The 20,856-nt window shown below is 39.4% G+C and overlaps 1 protein-coding gene across 1 annotated transcript in view; it reads right to left on the bottom strand.

Annotated features, from left to right (window-relative positions):
• Positions 1–20,856, bottom strand: part of LOC106085807 (lipase 3) — a 140,172-nt gene that overhangs the window by 13,913 nt on the left and 105,403 nt on the right. The window contains exons 2-5 of the mRNA XM_013250218.2: positions 12,101–12,278; positions 11,780–11,991; positions 11,545–11,694; positions 11,320–11,478 (exon numbers count right to left, since the gene is read on the bottom strand). Of these exons, the coding sequence (XP_013105672.1) occupies positions 11,320–11,478; positions 11,545–11,694; positions 11,780–11,991; positions 12,101–12,278 (699 nt within the window). The remainder of the gene's footprint in view (positions 1–11,319; positions 11,479–11,544; positions 11,695–11,779; positions 11,992–12,100; positions 12,279–20,856) is intronic.

Genomic DNA, 20,856 nt, shown 5'->3' with positions numbered 1-20,856 from the left:
TTAAATCAATTTAGAGGGGAAAAGCTAATTTGTGACCACAGATGATTAAGGTAGGAAAATGCGTGCCATTGTTTTCAGCTTTTTATACCCACCACCGAAGGCTGGGGGTGTATTCATTTTGTCATTCCGTTTGCAACACATCGAAATATCCATTTCCGACCCTAAGAAGAGCGATCTAGCCATGTCCGTTCGTCTGTCTGTCTTTAAAAATAGAGATATTGAGCTGAAATTTAGCATAGATTCCTTTTTTGTCCATAAGCAGGTTAAGTTCGAAGATGGGCTATATCCGACTATATCTTGATATAACCCCCATATAGACCTATCGGCCGATTTAGGGTCTTTGGCCCATAAAAGCCACATTTATTATCCGATTTTACTGAAAATTGGGTCTGTGAGTTGTCGTAGGCACTTCGACATCCTTCGATAATTTGGCCTGGATCGGTCCAGATTTGGATATAGCTGCCATATAGACCGATCCTCCGATTTAGGGTCTTAGGCCCATAAAAGCCACATTTATTACCCGATTTTACTGAAAATTGGGTCTGTGAGTTGTCGTAGGCACTTCGACATCCTTCATCCATTTGGCCCAAATCGGTCCAGATTTGGATATAGCTGCCATATAGACCGATCCTCCGATTTAGGGTCTTAGGCCCATAAAAGGCATATTTATTATACGATTTTGCTGAAATTTGGGACTGTGGGTTGTCGTAGGCACTTCGACATCCTACGATTATTTGGCCCGGATCGGTCCAGATTTAGATATGGCTCCCATATAGACCGATCCTCCGATTTAGGGTCTTAGGCCCATAAAAGCCATATTTATTATACGATTTTGCTGAAATTTGGGACAGTGAGTTGTCGTAGGCCTTTCGACATCCTTCGATTATTTGGCCCGGATCGGTACAGATTTGGATATGGCTGCCATATAGACCGATCTTCCGATTTAGGGTTTTAGGCCCATAAAAGCTACATTTATTATCCGATTTTGCTGAAATTTGGAACAGTGAGTTGTGTTAGGCTCTTCGACATCCTTCATCTATTTGGTCCAAATCGGTCCAGATTTGGATATAGCTGCCATATAGACCGATCCTCCGATTTAGGGTCTTATGCCCATAAAAGGCGCATTTATTGTCCGATGTCGCCGAGAGTTGGTACAGAGAGTTAAGTTAAACCCCTTGTCAAACTTCTGCAAAAATGCACAGATCGGTCCAGATTTGCATATAGCTGCAATATAGACCGATATCTCGAGTTAAGGTTTTGGGTCCATAAAAGGCGCATTTATTGTCCGATGTCGCTGAAATTTTAGACAGTTGAGTTTTGTTAGGCTCTTCAACGTCCTTCGTCAATTTGGCCCAGATCGGTCCAGATTTGAATATAGCTGCCCCATAGACCGATTTTTTTAGGTTTTGGGCCCATAAAAGCTACATTTGTTGTCCGATTTCGCCCAAATTTTGGACAGTGAGTTGTGTTAGGCTCTTCGACATTTTTCTGAAACTTGGCGCAAATCTGTCCAGATTTGGATATAGCTGCCATGTAGACCGATATCCAGATTTAAAGTCTTGGCCCCATAATAGGCGCTTTAATTTATTTTATTTTATTTGAGTAAATAATTCGATAGTCAGTAAATAATTGCTGTTTGTGGGGTGTTTTAGAGAATGGATAGACCCCATCAAATTGGTCCCAAAATTGCGTATCAATTTCGTGCTCTACTCCCCAAAACCATTCATTTGACATGGTTGGTAAATATGTACGATTGAGCGGTGTTTTGGAGGCCACCGTAGCGCAGAGTTTAGCATGTTCGCCTATGACGCTGAAGGCCTAGGTTCGAATCCTGGCGAGACCATCAGAAAAAATTTTCAGCGGTGGTTTTCCCCTCCTAATGCTGGCAACATTTGTGAGGTACTATGCCATGTAAAACTTCTCTCCAAAGAGGAGTCGCACTGCGGCACGCCGTTCGGACTTGGCTATAAAAAGGAGGCCCCCTAACCAAACTTACTTGTGTTCGGTGTGAGAACGGACGTGTTTCAATTACCTCCTTGAAGTTTTAATAGAAACATCAGTTTAAACCCATTTCAATCTACCGACAACCAAAGATTGCCATAACAAATTCACTGTGATACCTAAAATAACAGAAAAACAGTCAAACACCGTCGATACAAATAAACAAAACAAAATAAAATAAACAAAACAACTTGTTTGCTACAAGTACATATACATCAAACTAGATAAATTTGAACATCTCTCTGTGCTCTTTATCTAAATTCTCGTGAGTGTCTGCGCTTGAAAATATAAAGAACCAATTAACATTCAGTGCAAATTCTTAAGTGACAACAAAACAAAAACAAAAAAAAAAAAAAAAAAAAAAAAAAAAAAAACACAAACCGAAAAAATAAATAAATATCTCTTAGCATGGCACACTCTGAGCAAGTACCAGTAATTGAAATAACAACAATAAACAGTGAAAACACGCTCACCACAGATAAGTTGGTTATGGCGCCAAAAAGGTGGAGAGAAGGCCGTGGATCTTACTCTGATGAGAACGTATGCAAAACTCCTCGCTTGTCTAATTATGACTCTCCTCAACGTATTGTTCAACTCATAGATAAACGGTTCGAGAAACAATCTGAGCTTATCAAAGCATTGATACTCGAGAGTGAATCTAGACTCTTAAGTGTTATAGATAAGAGCATGGATGAATTTAGAAAAGACATTGGTAAGCTATCAGAAAAGCTTTCTAATATAACCAATCGTGTTGAGAAAATTGAAACAGTGGCAGACAAAATTGAAAACATGAACCAGGATATAGGTGTATTAAAACATGAAATCGAAAAACTAAAAGTTCAACAACAAAAACACGAAAATTTACACGTTGCGAGTGACCTTCGGATAAACGGTATCCCTTATACAAATAACGAAAATCTATTTCAAATTTTTGACACTCTTTGCAACAATCTAAACATTGCTACTCCAACCATCAGAGCAATTTATCGAGTCTGCAATGTTAATAAAAATAGAGACACTCCAGAAACAATCATGGTGAATCTAACATCACCCTCTGATAAAAACTTTATTTTAAAAAATATATCGCAGTTCAAAAAAAGTCATAAAACTGCATTGCAACTACAACATGTGGGATATGATTCCGATAAACATATCTATGTAAACGAAAATCTTACCAGTTATAACTACAAAATACTTCAAAATGCACTTAAACTAAAACGGCAAAAATGCATCGAGTCAACATTTAGTCTCCGTGGCCTCGTATATGTCAAAAGAACAAAAGATGAGCCACCTATCATGGTTGATAGTACCAGCAAATTAATCAATCTTTTTCGCGGCGGTCCTGAACCAATCAACATGCCAGCAGAATATTCCAGCAATAATAATGATCAAAATTAAAATATTTCATGACTCAATATATAAATTACTCGAACTTTTTATTATTATTTACATAAATTGTTACTCACTGATTTCCTGCATAGGAAAAATAAATGTTACACCACTTACTTTAAGTAAATTTCACATTGTAGTCCTAAGTAACTATACAAACCTTTGTAGCATTACTTATTTTTCTTATAATATTAGATAGAGCAAAACAATGTTCCAAAGACAACTTAAAATGCATGATACGAATACTATCAAAACAAAAAACAGGCCTAAAACTGGTGCACATAAATGCCCAAAGTCTTAATAACAAAATGGATGAGTTTCGCGATACATTTATTAACTCCGACATCGACGCCATTTGTATATCTGAAACGTGGTTTCATCCTGAAATCGATAGCAGCATTTTTCATGTTACGGGATACAAACTGTTTAGAGCGGATCGTCATACTCATGGCGGCGGGGTAGCTATATATATCAAACATGGTATAAGCTGCTCTCTCAAATGTATGTCAAACCGCTCTTCCCGCATTGAATACTTATTTCTGGAACTTTTATCTGATGACAAGAAAAGATTACTGCTGGGTTGCGTCTACAGACCAAATTCATCAATAGATTTTGAAGAATTAATAGAAACTATTGATATAATTTCCATCGAGTACGACAATATAATCGTAGCTGGTGATTTTAATAGCAACTTGCTTGTTGAGCGCTGTCTTGCCGACTCAATGCAAACCCTAGGGCTACTTCCTGTGAATGATTCCGCACCAACTCACTTCACAAGAAGTAACGCGAGTCTGCTAGATGTGTTCTTTGTCAGCCATTTGTCCAAAATATCTCTCTACAATCAGCTAGATGCCCCCGCATTCTCCAAGCATGATTTGCTTTTCGTCACATACCACTTCGAAATTAATCCCACTGTTTGTACATCGACATATCGCGACTTCAAAAACATTGACTGGCCACTTCTGCATCAAAGTTTAGATGAAGTACCTTGGGAAGAGATTTTCTATATGGAAGGTGTTGACGAACAAGTTTCCTTCCTAAATCATAACCTTTGCTCAATTTACGACACATGCGTTCCTGTCAAAGTCATTTATACTAACAGAAAACAACAGCCATGGTTTACTCCTGAAATCAAGCACTTGATCAGCGTTCGAAATTTGGCATATAAAAGATGGAAACGTTATAGACTGCCTACACTGTATGACACGTTTAAATCCGCTAGAAGAGATGTGCTCAAAAAGACTAACGAGTCCAAAAAGCAGTACTATAAAAGGAAATTCGAAAATGCAATTGATAGTAAGCGAAAATGGAAAGAAATAAGGAACATCGGAATTGGATCGAAATCCAATACCAACACTGATTGTCTTTCTATCTCTGACCTAGATGAGATAAATAAAAACTTTTTGAAAATAAATACTGTGGACCCTGGCACAAACACTTATTCTAATATTTCTACAGCACAGATTGAAGACACATTCTCGTTTAGATGTGTTAGTCCCGAAGAAGTCTTACAAAGTTTTGCAACCATAAAGTCTGACGCAATGGGATTTGATGGCATACATCCTAGATTTGCCAAATTGGTACTGCCGAAAATACTTCCATTTGTTACACACATTTATAACAACATTCTTACAAAGTCAACGTTCCCAACAGACTGGAAATTGGCAAAAATTATACCGATACCCAAACAGAATTCAGAGTTCCGTCCGATTGCTATCCTGCCGTTTTTCTCTAAAGCTTTGGAACGTATTATAAATACTCAAATAGATGCCTTCCTGAGTTTCAGAGGTCTTTTGAATGATAGACAATCTGGTTTTCGAACAAAAAGAAACTGCTCTACTGTATTAATTGACGTTGTGGAAGAATTGAGACAAAATATGGATAATAATATGGTATCATTTCTGGTTTTACTGGACCACAGTAAAGCCTTTGACACAGTGAACCATGATATTCTTATCTCGAAGCTTGACAGACTTTTCTTTTTCTCCAAACCGGCCTGTAAACTGATTTCATCATACATTACCGGACGCCGTCAATCCGTCAATGTCGGTGATACAACATCTGCGGCACTTGATGTACCTAGAGGTGTTCCGCAGGGCTCTATCCTTGGTCCCTTACTTTTTTCTGTATACATAAATGATCTACCTGATATTCCAATGCATTGTAATGTGCAAATGTACGCTGACGATGTTCAGCTTTTCTCCAGTGCTAAACCAAATTGCGTACAATCATGTATAAATAATATTAATTGCGATCTGAATGAAATCCAGAACTGGGCGAGTAAAAATAGTCTCTGTCTAAATCCGTCAAAAACTAAACTGATGAAAATTTTAAAACGATCAACCACCCAGATTCCTCCTGTAAGAGCTACTTTGAACAACTCGGTAATAGAAACTGTTGATACATCCTGCAACCTTGGTGTAATATTCAATTCCAAACTGACTTGGACTAATCATATAAACAAAGCTGTTGGTAAAGTTCAAGGAATGCTGCGAAGTTTGTGGTCTGTGCGGACTTCTACACCTTTTCAAGTACGTATGCTTTTAGCGAAATCTTACCTTATACCTACTCTACTTTATGGATGTGAAATTTTCGCAAATTGTGATTCGAGAGACTTCAACAAACTAAAAGTAAGCTACAATAACATTGCTCGCTACATATTTAATAAGAAAAGGAGAGACCGAATTTCTCAATTCGCCCACAAAATATTCGACATTAGTTTCGAAAACCTCCTCAAAGCGAAATGCGTTATTTTACTGCAAAAAATAATCTATCTTAAGCAGCCAAAATATCTTTATGATCATCTCCATTTTGCTCGATCTGGCAGAGGACTAAAAATCATTCTACCACGCTTCCGAACCTCAAACTCTGAAAAACAATTTTTAATCAACAGTATTCGTCTTTGGAACAATTTGCCATCCAACATCCAAACCATAAGTAATGCTACTCTTTTCAAGAAAACAATTTTCAAACACTATATTTAAAGTATAATTCCTAAAAAAATTCTCTTATGATAAATTTTATAATATAATTACTTTTTTATTTATATTTTTCTTAACACATATTCGATGTAATCCATTCCTTAAACCGGCATCGTCACTTATAAGATTTTTATCTTGTGATGTCTGGTATCAATAAACAAACAAACAAACCATTGAGCTTAAACTTGAATCAGACTGCACTCATTGATGTGCGAGGTGTTTGCCCCTGTTCCGTAGTGGAATGTTCATGGGCAAACTTTGCAATTTGCATTTGCATTGGTCTAGACATATATTTGGTAGGTTTTGGGGTGGGGCGTCCCCCCAGATATTCCACCCGGAATTTGGATACCAAATTTTTGTTTTTAGGTTACTATAAGATATCACACATAATTTTGCTTAAATCGCACCACGCATCTCCGAGATCTGGCGTTTCTGAAAATTAGGGTAAGGGGGAAGGTCCGCTCCCCCTTTAGAAATGTGGAAATTGCAAAAATATCGGTTTAGCCGATTTAGAATCTATGGATTTCGAAGAGTGCATAGCACAACAACTGCTTCTCACGTCATCACTGCATATATATGTGCCGTGGCTACAATCAGCTCAGGCCATGCGACAGGACGGTCCTCGCTGCACTGGACCTATCGAAGGCATTCGTTACCGCCAGCCATGACCAACTGGTTGAGGATATCGACAGGATATCGCCTGGGTCGCAAATTATCGGTTTGGTCGCCATTCATATGTGGAATTTTGGGATAAGAAGTTGAAACACCATAGAGTGAAACAGGGAGTTCCCCAAGGCTAGGTGATATCTCCGGCATTGTTTAACCTCTACCTACCCTCCATTCCAGCTCCTCATGACGGCATAGAGATCGTATCATATGCGGAAAATTGAACCATTACGGGATAAGGCCCCTACCCATTGTTGACATCTGCGATAGGTTGAAAGTCTACCTCAAAGAACTTGCTGCATATTTTGCTGCAAATCTACCGCCACATTGTTTATTACAAATTCGTGTAAGGTGAATAATGAGATGAATGTGATAGTCGATGGAGAAACGATTCCGACCCTTAAGTGTCCCAAAATCCTTGGTATAACATATGTAAATAAGTAAAAGCGTTTTAAGTTCGGCCGGGCCGAATCTTGAGAACCCAACACCGTTGATTCTGCTAAAAGCGTACACAAAGACCGTACGTGACACGATTGTTAGAAGTCGTAACTGAACACTACGTACACCCGTAACAAAGAATTTCGAATTGCGGCTTTTAGCGGCTCAAGATGTCAAATTGGTAGAGCGGTTTATACGGGAGCTATATTAGGTTTGACCGATTCAGACCATACTTGGCAGATTGTTGGAAATCGTAAAAGAACACTATGTGCAAAATTTCAGCCCAATCGGTTAATAGTTCCAACTTATAGGAGCTCAAGAAGTCAAGTCGAAGGATCACTTTGGCCGAGATTAGAACGGATTGATAAAATTCTAAGAAAAAAAAAACAAATAAAGATATCTTGGTAATCCTTTTTGAGTATTGCATATAAGAGTGTCCTTAAAAAACCAAATTTTAGACAACAAGTAAAAAAGCGTTAAGTTCCGTAGGGCCGAAATTTGGATACCCACCACCTCGGATATATATGTAAATTACCTTTCATCAACAACAAGTAAAAAAGCGTTAAGTTCCGTAGGGCCGAAATTTGGATACCCACCACCTCGGATATATATGTAAATTACCTTTCATCAAAATCCGGTGAAAAATGCATAAACTATTCCCCATAGCAGCTATATCGAAATATGTTCCGATTTGGACCAAATACTAATAAGTACAAGTCATTGTTCAATTGCGTATGACAAAATATTGATCTTTTTAGTAGCTATATCTAAAAATAAACTGATCTGAATCATATACGACACGGATGTCGAAAAGCCTAGCATAAGTCACTGTGTCAAATTTTAGTGAAAACGGATTATAAATGCGCCTTATATGGGGCCAAGACTTTAAATCGAGATATCGGTCTATATGGCAGCTATATCCTAATGTGGACCGAATTGGGCCAAATTTCAGAAAAATATCGAACAGCCTTACAGAACTCACTGTCCCAAATTTCGGCGAAATCGGACAATAAATGCGCCTTATATGGCCCCAAAAACCTTAAATCGAGAGATCGGTCTAAATGGCAGCTATATCCAAATCTGGATCGATCTGGGTCAAATTGAAGAAAGTTGTCGAAGGTCCTTACACAACTCACTGTCCCTAATTTTGGCAAAATCGGACAATAAATGCGCCTTTTATCGGCGCAATACCTTAAATCGAGAGATCGTTCTCTATGGCAGCTATATCCAAATCTGGACCGATCTGTGCAATATTGCAGAAGTATGTCGAGGGGCCTAACTTAACTCACTGTGCCAAATTTCAACGATATCGGACTATAAGTGCGCCTTTTATAGCTTATATGGTAGCTATATCCAAATTTAGACCGAACTGGGCCAAATTGAAAAAGGATGTCCAAGGGACTGACGATACTCGCTGTTCCAATTTTTGGCAAAATCGGACAATAAATGCACCTTTTATGGGCGCAAGACCTTAAACCGAAAGATCGGTCTATATGGCAGTTATATCCAAATCTGGACCGATCTGGTCCAAATTGAAGAGGGTTGTCGACTGGCTTGACACAATTTACTGGCCCAAATTTCAGCAAAATCGGATAATAACTGTCGCTTTTATGCACATAAAACCTAAAATCGGAGAATCGGTCTATATGTGGGCTTTGTGAAGATATAGTCCGATATAGCCCATCTTCGAATTTAGCCTGCTTATGGACAAAAAAAAGAATCTGTGCAAAATTTCAGCTCAATATCTCCATTTTTAAAGACTGTAGCGTGATTTCAACGGACAGACGGACGGACATGGCTATATCGTCTTAGATTTTTACGCTGATCAAGAATATAAAAATCCCCTATATATCCATTTCGGAGAAAGGTGATTTTAAAATCGGCATTTTTTTTATAAATTTGAGGTTACAAATATTGTTAGGTGCTAAAATTTTTTTTTGCATAGGTTTGGGGTACACATGGATAAAAAAAACATGTGCCCAATTGGAGGAGCTTTGAAAATTTTGAGCTCGAGGGGCTTGTTCAATTTTTTAATAAAAAATATTGTTAAGTGTCAAAAATTTTTTGCATGGGTTTAGGGTACATATGGATCAAAACAAAACATGTAACAATTGGGGGATCGGAGCTTTGAACATTTTGAGCTCCAGGGATTTTCCCAATTACCTATTTTGAAGTACATGTAGCACCCATTTAAGTTTACATATCTTGTTCAAATTACACTTAGAAGGCATTAACAATATGTCCTCTTCTATATCCTTAAAACCAGGGGAGATATTGAAGATCTCAAGTGGACTTGCAGGGATTTTTGAACACTATTCAGCAAAAAAAGAATTTTGAAAATCGGAGCACACATAAAGTTTTGACACCCAGAACAATTTTTAAAAAAACAGAGGTAATCAAATTTGGGGGCCTGCTAAAAGGTTACCGGTCAAGATAGGGCCTTGTAATTTTGCGCACAAACTCGCAAACACCTCCGCTTTAACCATTTCAAAGAGTGTCTACCCGTTCTCACACCACTTATTATACCCACCACCATAGGATGGGGGTATACTAATCTAGTCATTCCGTTTGTAACACTAGATTAGTATATTCGTCTGAGACCCCATAAAGTATATGTATTTTTGATCCTCTCGACGTTCTGAGTCGATCTAGCCATGTCCTTCCGTCTGACCATCCATTTGTTTGTCGAAAGCACGCTAACTTGCGAAGGAGTAAAGCTAGGCGCTTAAAATTTTCCACAAATACTTCATTAGTGTAGGTCGGTTGGGATTGTAAATGGGTCAAATCACTCCACGTTTTGATGTAGCTGCTATATATAAACCGATCTTGGGTCTTGACTTCTGGAACCTCTAGAGGGCGCAATTATTATCCGATTGGAATGAAATTTTGCACCACGTGTTTTGTTATGATATTCAACAGTGTTTTGATATTACTTCCAACAACTGTGCTAAGCTTGGTCTAAATCGGTTCATAACCTGATATAGATGCCATATAAACCCATCTTGGATCATGACTTCTTGAGCCGCTAACTACTGTGGTAAGTATGGTTCAAGTCGGCCCATAACCTGGTATAGCTGTCATATAAACCGATCTTGGGTCTTGACTTCTTGAGCCTCTAGAGTGCGCAATTATTATCCGATTGGAATGAAATTTTGCACCACGTGTTTTGTTATGATATCCAACAACTGTGCCAAGTATGGTTCAAATCGGATCATAACCTGATATAGCTGCCATATAAACCGATCTTGGGTCTTGACTTCTTGAGCCTCTAGAGAACGCAATTCTTATCCGATTGGAATAAAATTTTGCACGACGTGTTTTGTTATGATATCCAACAACTGTGCCAAGTATGATTAAAATCGGTTCATAACCTGATATAGCTGCCATATAAACCGATCTGGGATCTTGACTTCTTGAGCCTCTAGAGGTCACAATTATTATCCGATTTGCCTGAAATTTGGTACGACTGATCCTCTCTTGACCATCAACATACGTGTTTATTATGGTCTGAATGGGTCTATAGCCCCATACAGCTCCCATATAAATCAATCTCTCTATTTTACTTCTTGAGCCCCCAAAGGGCGCAATCTTATTCGAATTGTTTGACATTTTACACAGGTCTCCAACATATAATGTAATTGTGGTCTAAACCGGATCATATCTTGATGTCGCTCTAATACCAGAGAAAATCTTTTCTTATATCATTTCTTGCCTAAGAAGAGATACCGGGAAAAAAAACCGACAAATGCGCTCCATGGTGGGGGGTATATAAGATTCGGTTCGGCCGAACTTTGCACGCTTTTACTTGTTTTTCAATCTTTTTGAAACATTTTTCTTGACTTACCTTATTCAACTGTTCCGAATTGTAACCAGCAACCAAGAATAGTATATTAGAGCACACATCCTGTGTCATGGCATTGTCGTGGCAAACAACCTGTGTCTGATCAACAAGAAATTTGGTATTCGGCATAAATTCGGTGATGCGTAACATGCGAGTGGCAGCCTGGAAATTAAGAAGTCAAGAATGTTAGTAAAATTTCATTTTTGTTTTAACCAAAAATTCACATACCGTCAGAAAATCCAGGAACAGCACCAATGTTCTAAACAAAGGACTCTTCATATCGGCAATATAAGCAATGGGCGCCAAGGCATGCATTGACAATATCTTTTGGGCATATTGAGGTTGCTCCGAACACAAGACCCAAAAGACAGCAGTGCCCTAAAATAAAATGCCGATTACTACAATAAGGTAAACATATCTTGTAAACATCATTTCGTGCTCGTGCTCCTTCTGCTTTAATCACCTGAGAGTGACCTATGTAGTGTAGCTGATCATAGCCCGTTTTGGAGAGAATATAATCGATATTGGCAGGCAAATCATATTTGCCCATCTCATGAAAGGTAAAATCCCAAAATTCCATATAGTCACTATTCAAACTTGTGTGATTTTTCGAGTAGCGATTTCCTCGTGCATTACCCATCCAGACATCATAGCCCAAATCCGATAACATATAACCTAGAGCAGCAAAGTATAAAGCAATTTTTGTTGTATTAGAATAGAATTTCCAGTTTTTTTCTTCTTTTTTTTTTTTTTTGTTCATTTCTTCAATAGTTCTCGTTCATACCCAAACCAGACTTGGGACCCATGAGCACCCAGGTCGCTGAGGTGTCCAATATGCCATGCATCAACAGCACCGGCTGGGCCCCTTTCTTTGGTATTCGATGCATCTCCAGTATGTAACCATCCTTCGTTACAACGGTATGCGTTTCCGAGGAATAGCCATATTTGCGTATTAGTTTGGGCTGAAATAAAAGAAAATGGATAATGAAGAGAAAAAAGACAATGGTTAGACAAAGTTTTCCTTGAAACTACGTGAGAATTTGTTAATTTATGGATGTTATTGTAAAAAAGTTCATGGCAGCCTTAGCAAAACCATGGCGTCACCCAACATAAAAAGTTACTCATTACAAGTTTGTAGGCTTTGGTTGGAGTTAAATACGTTTTCATTAAAAAACAACTTCGGCCGGGCCGAATCTTATATACCCTCAACCATTGATCGCATTTGTCGAGTTCTATGCGCGGTATCTCTTTTTAGACAAACACAGAATATTGAATTAGACCTGAAAAAATATCAACTTCGTGCTCCTCTCTCAAATACCTGTTGTTTAAACCCCACATTGCCATTGGTTTAAGGAGAGTTTTCAGGATGTCCCCCAAACACATGGCCCCAAGATTGGTTATCAAACTCGTTTTCTAATCTCAAATACCTTTCATTCCAGCCACATTATGCATTATGCACCATCAGTGAAAATTTCAAGAAAATCGGTTAAGCCGTTTCTGAGTCTATAAGGAACACACAAACATACAAACAAACAAATCTACAAACAAACACAAATTGATTTTTATATATAAGAGATAAGAAAGTGACATAGTGCTTTTTGTTAAATAGTAGTTCATACAATGTGTTGTACTCTCAACCATCCATGTCGGGCATTGTCTCAAGGATAACGGAATGCCTGTAGCTGCTGCCACACAAAAGTGAAAGCTCCATTTTGTCATGGGACATGAGATTGGGTGCCCTGTATCCCCTGAGTGCCAATGCTACTGTAAATGACAAGGCGAGTTATTGCGACTATTCGCAGGATAGGGGCGGCTGGAGGCGGGCATCGAATCTTTATGCAGGCGTCTCGAGACATGGTGGAATTAAAGTGCGATTCCACATAACCCATCCGGTTTGGGCACTGGGCTAATAGCCCGCACCCGAAAAAATATAAAGATAACTCTGAGAAACAAAAAAAAAAAAATAGTAAAAACGGACTGCCGTATCCTTGACGTCCCACGCAAACGAAAAAGAAGGCTACCATCTGTGTATTTGCACCTGGAATGTCCAGATTCACAATGTCCGCATAAAGGCGAAATTCTTCAATATTTGTACCCATGACTCGACGGAAGACAAGGATGTGGAGACCAACGATATTTTCTACGAACGTCTAGAGAAAGAGAACACTATTGCTTCCGCGCTCATGATATATAATATCACAAAAATATCATACGTTCTTCAATAGTCGCGAAATTTGGCCTCCACGAGATAACCTCCGACAATGGGTTGAAGGTAGTAGACTTCGCGCGAGAGAAAACATGGTTGCTAGAAAAGGAATCCTTCTATCTGGCGCCCCATCTGGCCACTACTTTCACAGCCTACCTAGGACTTGGACAGGAAGCAAGGGTAGCATTTGTGCCCAAGCCCGACAAGGCATGTTATGCCATGCCAAGCCCTACAAAACTATAAGCCATACCTTCTTTCTTAATACTTTGGTCGTGGCTGGCTATTCTAAAGAATCTTCACCCTAATACATGTATCAACATTTTTGGAATCATAAGGATGAAAGACCATTTGGATGAACATCTTTTACTTTAGTGCTGTACGATTTTCTTGCTTTTGTAATGGAGATTACTTTAGTGTCCCTCCGGTACACAGACAAAGCAAATGACATCCTGATACAAGCAGAGCGTGTCGGGAAGCCAGCGATTTTAAAGATTTCAAAGTTTTAAATCGCTTTAAAAATATTTGGGTCAGACAAAATGTTTTTAATAATCTACGATGAATGAATATCAGTGAAAATCTCTTCAGGCGGAACGTTGTACTTTGTAGAGCTTCCAGGGAAATAAGTATCCAAATGTAGTTCAAGTGTATTTATACCCACCACCGAAGGATGGGGGTTTATTGATTTTGTCATTCCATGTGCAAAACATCGCAATATCCATTTCCGACCCTAAGAAGAGCGATCTAGCCATGTCCGTCCATTTTTCACCGAATTATGATGAGAGGGGGTTTACATATTCACCCGAGGTGGTGAGCCGAACTTTGGATATCCTTTTTACTTGTTTTGCAAGAAATTATCTATAAGTTGTCTGACTACTGAACATACCCCTCCGAAATAGTTTTGGACAATAGTATCATCCATATCCTAGGGGCCTTTGGTGTATTATCCAAGGAGCTGCAGAGTTTTATTCAGTTCGTTCTTGTTTTACAGATTTCCCAGTTCTGTATTGCCCTTTTGCATTTGACTTTTTTGAAAGGCCTTCTGTAATCCTTTCTTAGACCAACCCGTACAGTCGACCAACATAGCGAAAACTATGAGCACCATATAGGGTGAAACTTTGGGCTTTAATCTGTGTGGTGTTATTAGTAGTGAAATGAAGAGAGCTACCAGACGCTTCCACAGGTTGCGGATAGTGGAATGCTCCATACGGAGTAGCTGCAACCACAGTCACGTACACTCAGCTAGATCGAATGGAGAGTCTGGTCGGGTGAGAGGTCGGGTGGAACCGGCTCTTGTTTAAATACTGAGTGCTTTGATGCTCGATATTACAGGATGAGTAATTGTTCCCTAGGTGATTGGTACTACGGACCGAAACAAGATGGCTCGCTTATGGAAGTGGGCGAGCATCGCTACCTCCACACACTTATGTGGCTACAACAATAATAAACGGCATGAAGATGGTTTTTTGTCCTATGGTTTGGTTCTAGGGCACGTAGACTTCAGGGCGGTAGTGCTTGATGCTTGACTATCGACAATGTCCTCCATAGTTTCCACTTCCTACTTTCGGGTCTACAGGAGGCCACAGTAGTGCAGAGGTTAGCATGTCCGCCTATGACGCTGAACGCCTGGATTCGAATCCTGGCGAGACCATCAGAACAAATTTTCAGCGGTGGTTTTCCCCTCCAACATTTGTGAAGTACTATGCCAAGTAAAACTTCTCTCCAAAGAGGTGTCGCATTGTGGCACGTCGTTCGGACTCGGCTATAAAAAGGAGGCCCCTTATCATTGAGCTTAAACTTGAATCGGACTGCACTCATTGATATGTGAGAAGTTTGCCGCTGTTCCTTAGTGTAATGTTCATGGGCAAAATTTGCAAATTTTTCTTTCAGGTCTACAACGATGCAGCTGTTTTGCCGAATATTAAGGTAAGTTCCGTTTAATCAAATTTTTTACCCTACTAATGGTAAACGCTATTTGATTTTTTTTTTCTTTTTTTTTTTGACAAACAAAATGTATCAAATTAATGTGTCTAATGTGAATATAAAATCAAGATTGAACGAATTTGACATATTTTGAGAAAAAATAACGAAACATGATTGATCAAATATTTGAGTACTCTGAACGTACCTTAACACTGATCCTCCTTCCATTTGTTTAACGGTGGGAATTCGTATGCTCTATTTTCACCAAAGCTGAACCTAATGTAAGAATTATCAGAGAAGTTACATATAGGCATCCAAGACTTTCCAGTCACACATATATTTCCGTCGATATATTTTGTATAAAAGTCGGTTTATTCCCTTAACCAAATTACAGCTTAAAATATGGTGGATTTTCGGTCTCCTATCATTCGCCAGCCTCTAGAAATGTGGTTGATAGTTCCTCAGTTAAGTATTCAGCCACAACTGCTGAGTCGTCTCCTAATTCCCCAAACCTCACCGCTTTTATACACTTTTTGCTTCAACTTGTTGAATCCTTAGGATACAACTCCTTCAGACTTCTTGCGGTTTGCGAGACAGCCGGAGTTCAGTACGAATACAAGTCTCATCCAGTCTATTTACCTTCTGGTCGGTGGTTGAAAGATAGGAATTACCGCGTTGGCGAAAGGAAATTAGGAATTGTAGAAGGGGAAAATGATGTAGGGCTTATTGACATTTGTGTTAAATCTTTGGATGTCAAAGTGGGTGGGGAAAAACATTAGCCGGAAGTCGATTCCACATACGAATGGTTCGAGCGAAATAAGAATTCTCTCTATAATGCATTGTGCGGTCCGCTGGCCAATCAATTACAAACGGGTGTGAGTTCCTGGATCCCTGACATACATTCTTACATCAGGAATAAGAAGACAAGAAGAAGACGATAGAACAGCGCCAAACAGACCAAACTACGACGATGATCAAGGGAGGCAATAGAGTTGGATACCCCACTGTCCCCAATCAACGCCATCGCTCTCTTCTGTACACGGTCCAGTAGCTCCAGGGATGATTTTGGAGCTCCAGCCCATACATATGAGTTATACTCCCTTTTCGACCTAATGAAAGTGGTGTAGATGTTAAGAAGATCAGACGGAGTGAAGTAATTCTTACACCGTTTAAGGAAGCCTAAACACTTGAATGCTTCTTTCGACACTTCAAATACATGTTTAGCCCAACGGACATCAATTTGTATTTTCATGCCCAGAACATCAAGAGCTTCTGATTGCTCAACATCTACACCGTTGATAGACAAAGATGATCGTAATGGCCGATACGGGATGACTATGAGCACCACACAGGCTGGAACTTTGAGCTCCGACTTGTGTGATGCCCATCGTTATCACGGGAAGCTTAGGGCGCGTCCACAGGTTGCGGATGGTGGAAAGCTCCGTTTTTATGCGGAGTAGCTGCAAATGCGGCAGCGGGCAGTCAGCGATTTTCGAGAGGAGAGTCTTAGTGAGGAGTCAGGTGGCACTGGCTCTTAATTAAATACTGAGTGCCAACGATACTCGAGATGACAAGGCGAGTTATTGGCGCCTTCAAATAACCAATGGCCAACATTAGCGTCTGTTCCCAGGTTATCGGGAGAAAAGGAGAGAGGAGAAACGTCTATTCCGCAGAAAGAAAAAAAATGGAAAGACGTGAGTGCGAGCGAATTGAGATGTACAGGAGTCAGAATGAAGTTCGAAAATTCTACCAAAGAATTAAACACCAAACCGATGGCTTTCGTGCAGGCACATCCTCCTGCAGAGACAAAGAAGGAAATCTGGTAACTGAAACAGACAACATGCTAAGGATATGGAAAGAACATTTTACCCAACTGCTAGTGTCCGATGTTGGCGGCGAAGAGGATACCGCAGAACCAATCCCTGATGATGGTATAGAATGTTTACCTCCTAGTCAGAATGAGGTCCAAGTAGCAGTAACCCGACTAAAGAACAACAAGGCAGCAGGAGCCGACGGGTTAACCGCTGAACTATTTAAGACCGGAGGCGACACGCTGTTAAGGCGTATGCATCAGCTTATCTGCGCAATCTGGCTAGAAGAACGCATACCCGATGATTGGAACCTCAGCATACTATGTCCCGTACACAAGAAAGGAGACAAGACGGAATGTACCAACTACAGAGGAATAAGTCTCCTCCCCATAGCATACAAGATACTCTCGAGCGTACTGTGTGAAAGATTAAAACCTAAAGTCAATGAGATAATTGGGCCCTATCAATGCGGCTTTAGACCAGGTAAATCCTCCCTAGACCAGATATTTACACTGCGCCAAATCCTGGAAAAGACCCAAGAAGAACGCTTTCGATACTCCTTTACGTTCAAAGGTATTTCAAGCCATCATCAAGTGAATAGATATGGCACGCTAATCACAAGAGAGCACATGCTACTCGCCTATGCCGATATCATAGGTCGGTCACCGGAAGTAGTAACTGCAGCCTTTGAAAGAATCGAAAGAGAGTCAGTGAAAATGCGTCTGGCAGTAAATGGAGATAAGACGAAATGGATGGTTTCCACTCCCAAAAAGCCTTGCACAACCGAGGAGAAAGTTGGGAACCACAACTTTGAGACAGCTAGTAACTTTATCTACCTCGGTACCGCCGTAAGCGAAACGAATGACACCAGTTTTGAGATAAAGCGAAGAATAATACTGGCAAACAGATGCTACTTTGGACTAAGTAAGCAGTTTAGAAACAAGGCCACCTCTCGACAGACGAAGACTACACTTTACAAGAGACTGATACTACCCGTGCTGTTATATGGTTCTGAAGCATGGGTACTTGTGAAAGCAGATGAGGCAGTGCTTGGAGTATTTGAGAGAAAGATTCTTCGTAAAATATATGGAGCAGTTTGCGTTAACGGAGAATATAGGCGACGTATGAACCACAAGCTGTATGATGACGATGGCATAGTTACACGCATCAATATACAACGGCTGCTTTGGCTAGGTCATGTTGTCCGAATGGATGAAGAAGCTCCAGCAAAGAAGTCTTTTGAAGGCAAACACGGTGGTACACGTAAACCGGGAAGACCAAAAGCCCAATGGAAAGTTCAAGTTGTGGGAGACACCTCGAAACTTGGTGTCAGAGATTTTAGAATGAGCGCAGAAGATCGAGGCGCTTGGAACGCTATTCTACGTTCGGCTAGAGGAAGAAATATTCTGTCATTGCCAATTAAAGTAAGTAAAATCGAGTCGTTTGTGTGACAACAAGCAGCACTGAGTCTTCCATGCAATAAAGTCTACTCGATTCATTCGACCCCACTCAGAAAAGGCCGGCAAATACTGGCAGAGTGTATCATCCATAACCCGCCTCTTGTCCATAATCTCTCGAAGACAGAGATTACAATCATCTGCAAATGAGTAAATCGGATTCGATTCGGTCTGACCCAACAGATCATTGATGAAAATTAGAAAAAAGAGAAGGAGAAAGAACATAGCCCTGTGTTACACCTGCGGACAATTTATGCTCATTGGATGAGAACCCATCTATAACGACTCGAAAAGTGCGATCTCTGAGAAAGCTCGAAATAAATCGAAAGAAGCCATGTTGAAACTTCTCTTTCATGCACTCATTGATATGTGAGAAGTATACCCTGTTCCTAAATGGATGTCCATGGAAAATTTAGTCTTCAGAATTTAGTAGAAAAGAAAAGTTATATAATTTTCTTATTATTATGTTTACTTTTGAAAATTTCATTCTTTCTGACAAAAATAATTTAATTTTTAGTCACTGAGAGAATTAAAACAATTTAAAGAGAGTAAATCACAAATAAAATCAAATTTTTGTTTTGTGCACCTCTGAGTTGTACACAGCTCTGACTTTTATACGGATTATCTTCTAATACAACTATAAAATTTTTTCTTGCCATTCTTTCCGGCCTATGAAGAAAGGTGATAAGATTTTAGACTTTAATTTTTTTTTTCATTCTACAAAACTGTTTGCTGGGTTATACATTTTTAACGCCGTGTACACATTCCTAGCTCTTAATATCGAGTTAAGTTTTTCTTTGATTATGTTTTCGATTTGCTTCTACTTTACTTTTCTTACATTTTTCTCCTGTTCACTTTCTATTTAACTTTCATTTATTTCGATTACTTTTGTTTTAATTAGAATTTCATTTGGGGAAGGTGTAGTCAAAATGCAGTTTCTTTTATATTCTGCAGCCAGCCCTTTTAGACTGGGTTTCTGGAGGGAAAGTGTATGCTGCATTTTCCCATTGCACAGGTGTTGTAGGTTATCGCCATCTATGAGATGGTCGTCGATTTTCCAGCCCTTTGGAAACATTTTCTTTCGGAACAATTTGCAATTTTAATGACTGCCTTTTTGCCAAGGCAGTGATTATGCCACTTTTCGGAAGTTTTGAAGGAAATTAAGTTTAATGAAAAATTGCCCCTGATAAGCGTTAGCAAAAGTTGAAGAATTTTTAATGAGTTTAGTTTAGTGGGAGAAATTCACAAAAAAAAAGTTCAAGGTATTTGAAATTGATTGTCAATGCGAGAGAGAGATTCGGGAATTTTAATCAGTTCAGTTTGATTAAGGAATGAAATGAGAGCATTTAGATTTTATGATTATAAACAAAGCAGGCTATGATGCGATGATATCTTACATTGTTTATGATTTTGTATTATTTTTGTTTCAAGCCGAAAATGTTTGTGAAAAAATAGACGTTTTTAAGAACATTCAAATTCGGCCGAGCCGAATATTGCGAACCCACCACCATGGACTGTTGAAGGGCATTATTATATTCTATATATCAAACTTTCGTCAAACCAGCAATATTTAAAGCTTCTAATAGGTACAGAACAACGATCGACGGATCGGTTTCATGGAAGCAATATCAAGTTAAAGACTGGTTTGGACCGTATTTCAGTCCATTCGGACACAAATTGCGGCTTCCAGGGGTTCAAGAAGTCAAATCTGAAGATCGGTTTATATGGGAGCAATGTCAGGTAACGGACTGATTTAGCCCGTACTTGGCAAAGTTGTCGGAAGTCGTAACAGGACACTATGTACAAAATTTCAGCCAAATCGGAAAAAAATTGCGGCTTTCATGGGCTCAAGAAATCAAATCGGGAGATGGGTTTATATGGGACCTATATCAGGTTCTTAACAGACTTGGACCGTACTAAACAAAGTTGTTGAAAGTCGTAACAGGACACTAAAGGGATGAAAAATTGTGGCTTCCAGGGGCTCAAGAAGTAAAATGGGGTTATCGTGTTCTATGGGAGCTATATCAGGTGCTTGACCGATTTAGACCGTACTTAACACAGTTGTTGGAAATCATAACACAACACTATGTGCGGAATTTCAGCCAAATCGGACAAAAATTACGGTTTCCAGGGGCCCAAGAAGTCA

This window comes from Stomoxys calcitrans, chromosome 3 (assembly GCF_963082655.1).
Source record: "Stomoxys calcitrans chromosome 3, idStoCalc2.1, whole genome shotgun sequence".
Lineage (NCBI taxonomy): Eukaryota > Metazoa > Arthropoda > Insecta > Diptera > Muscidae > Stomoxys > Stomoxys calcitrans.
This window is presented reverse-complemented; position numbering and strand designations above follow the sequence as displayed.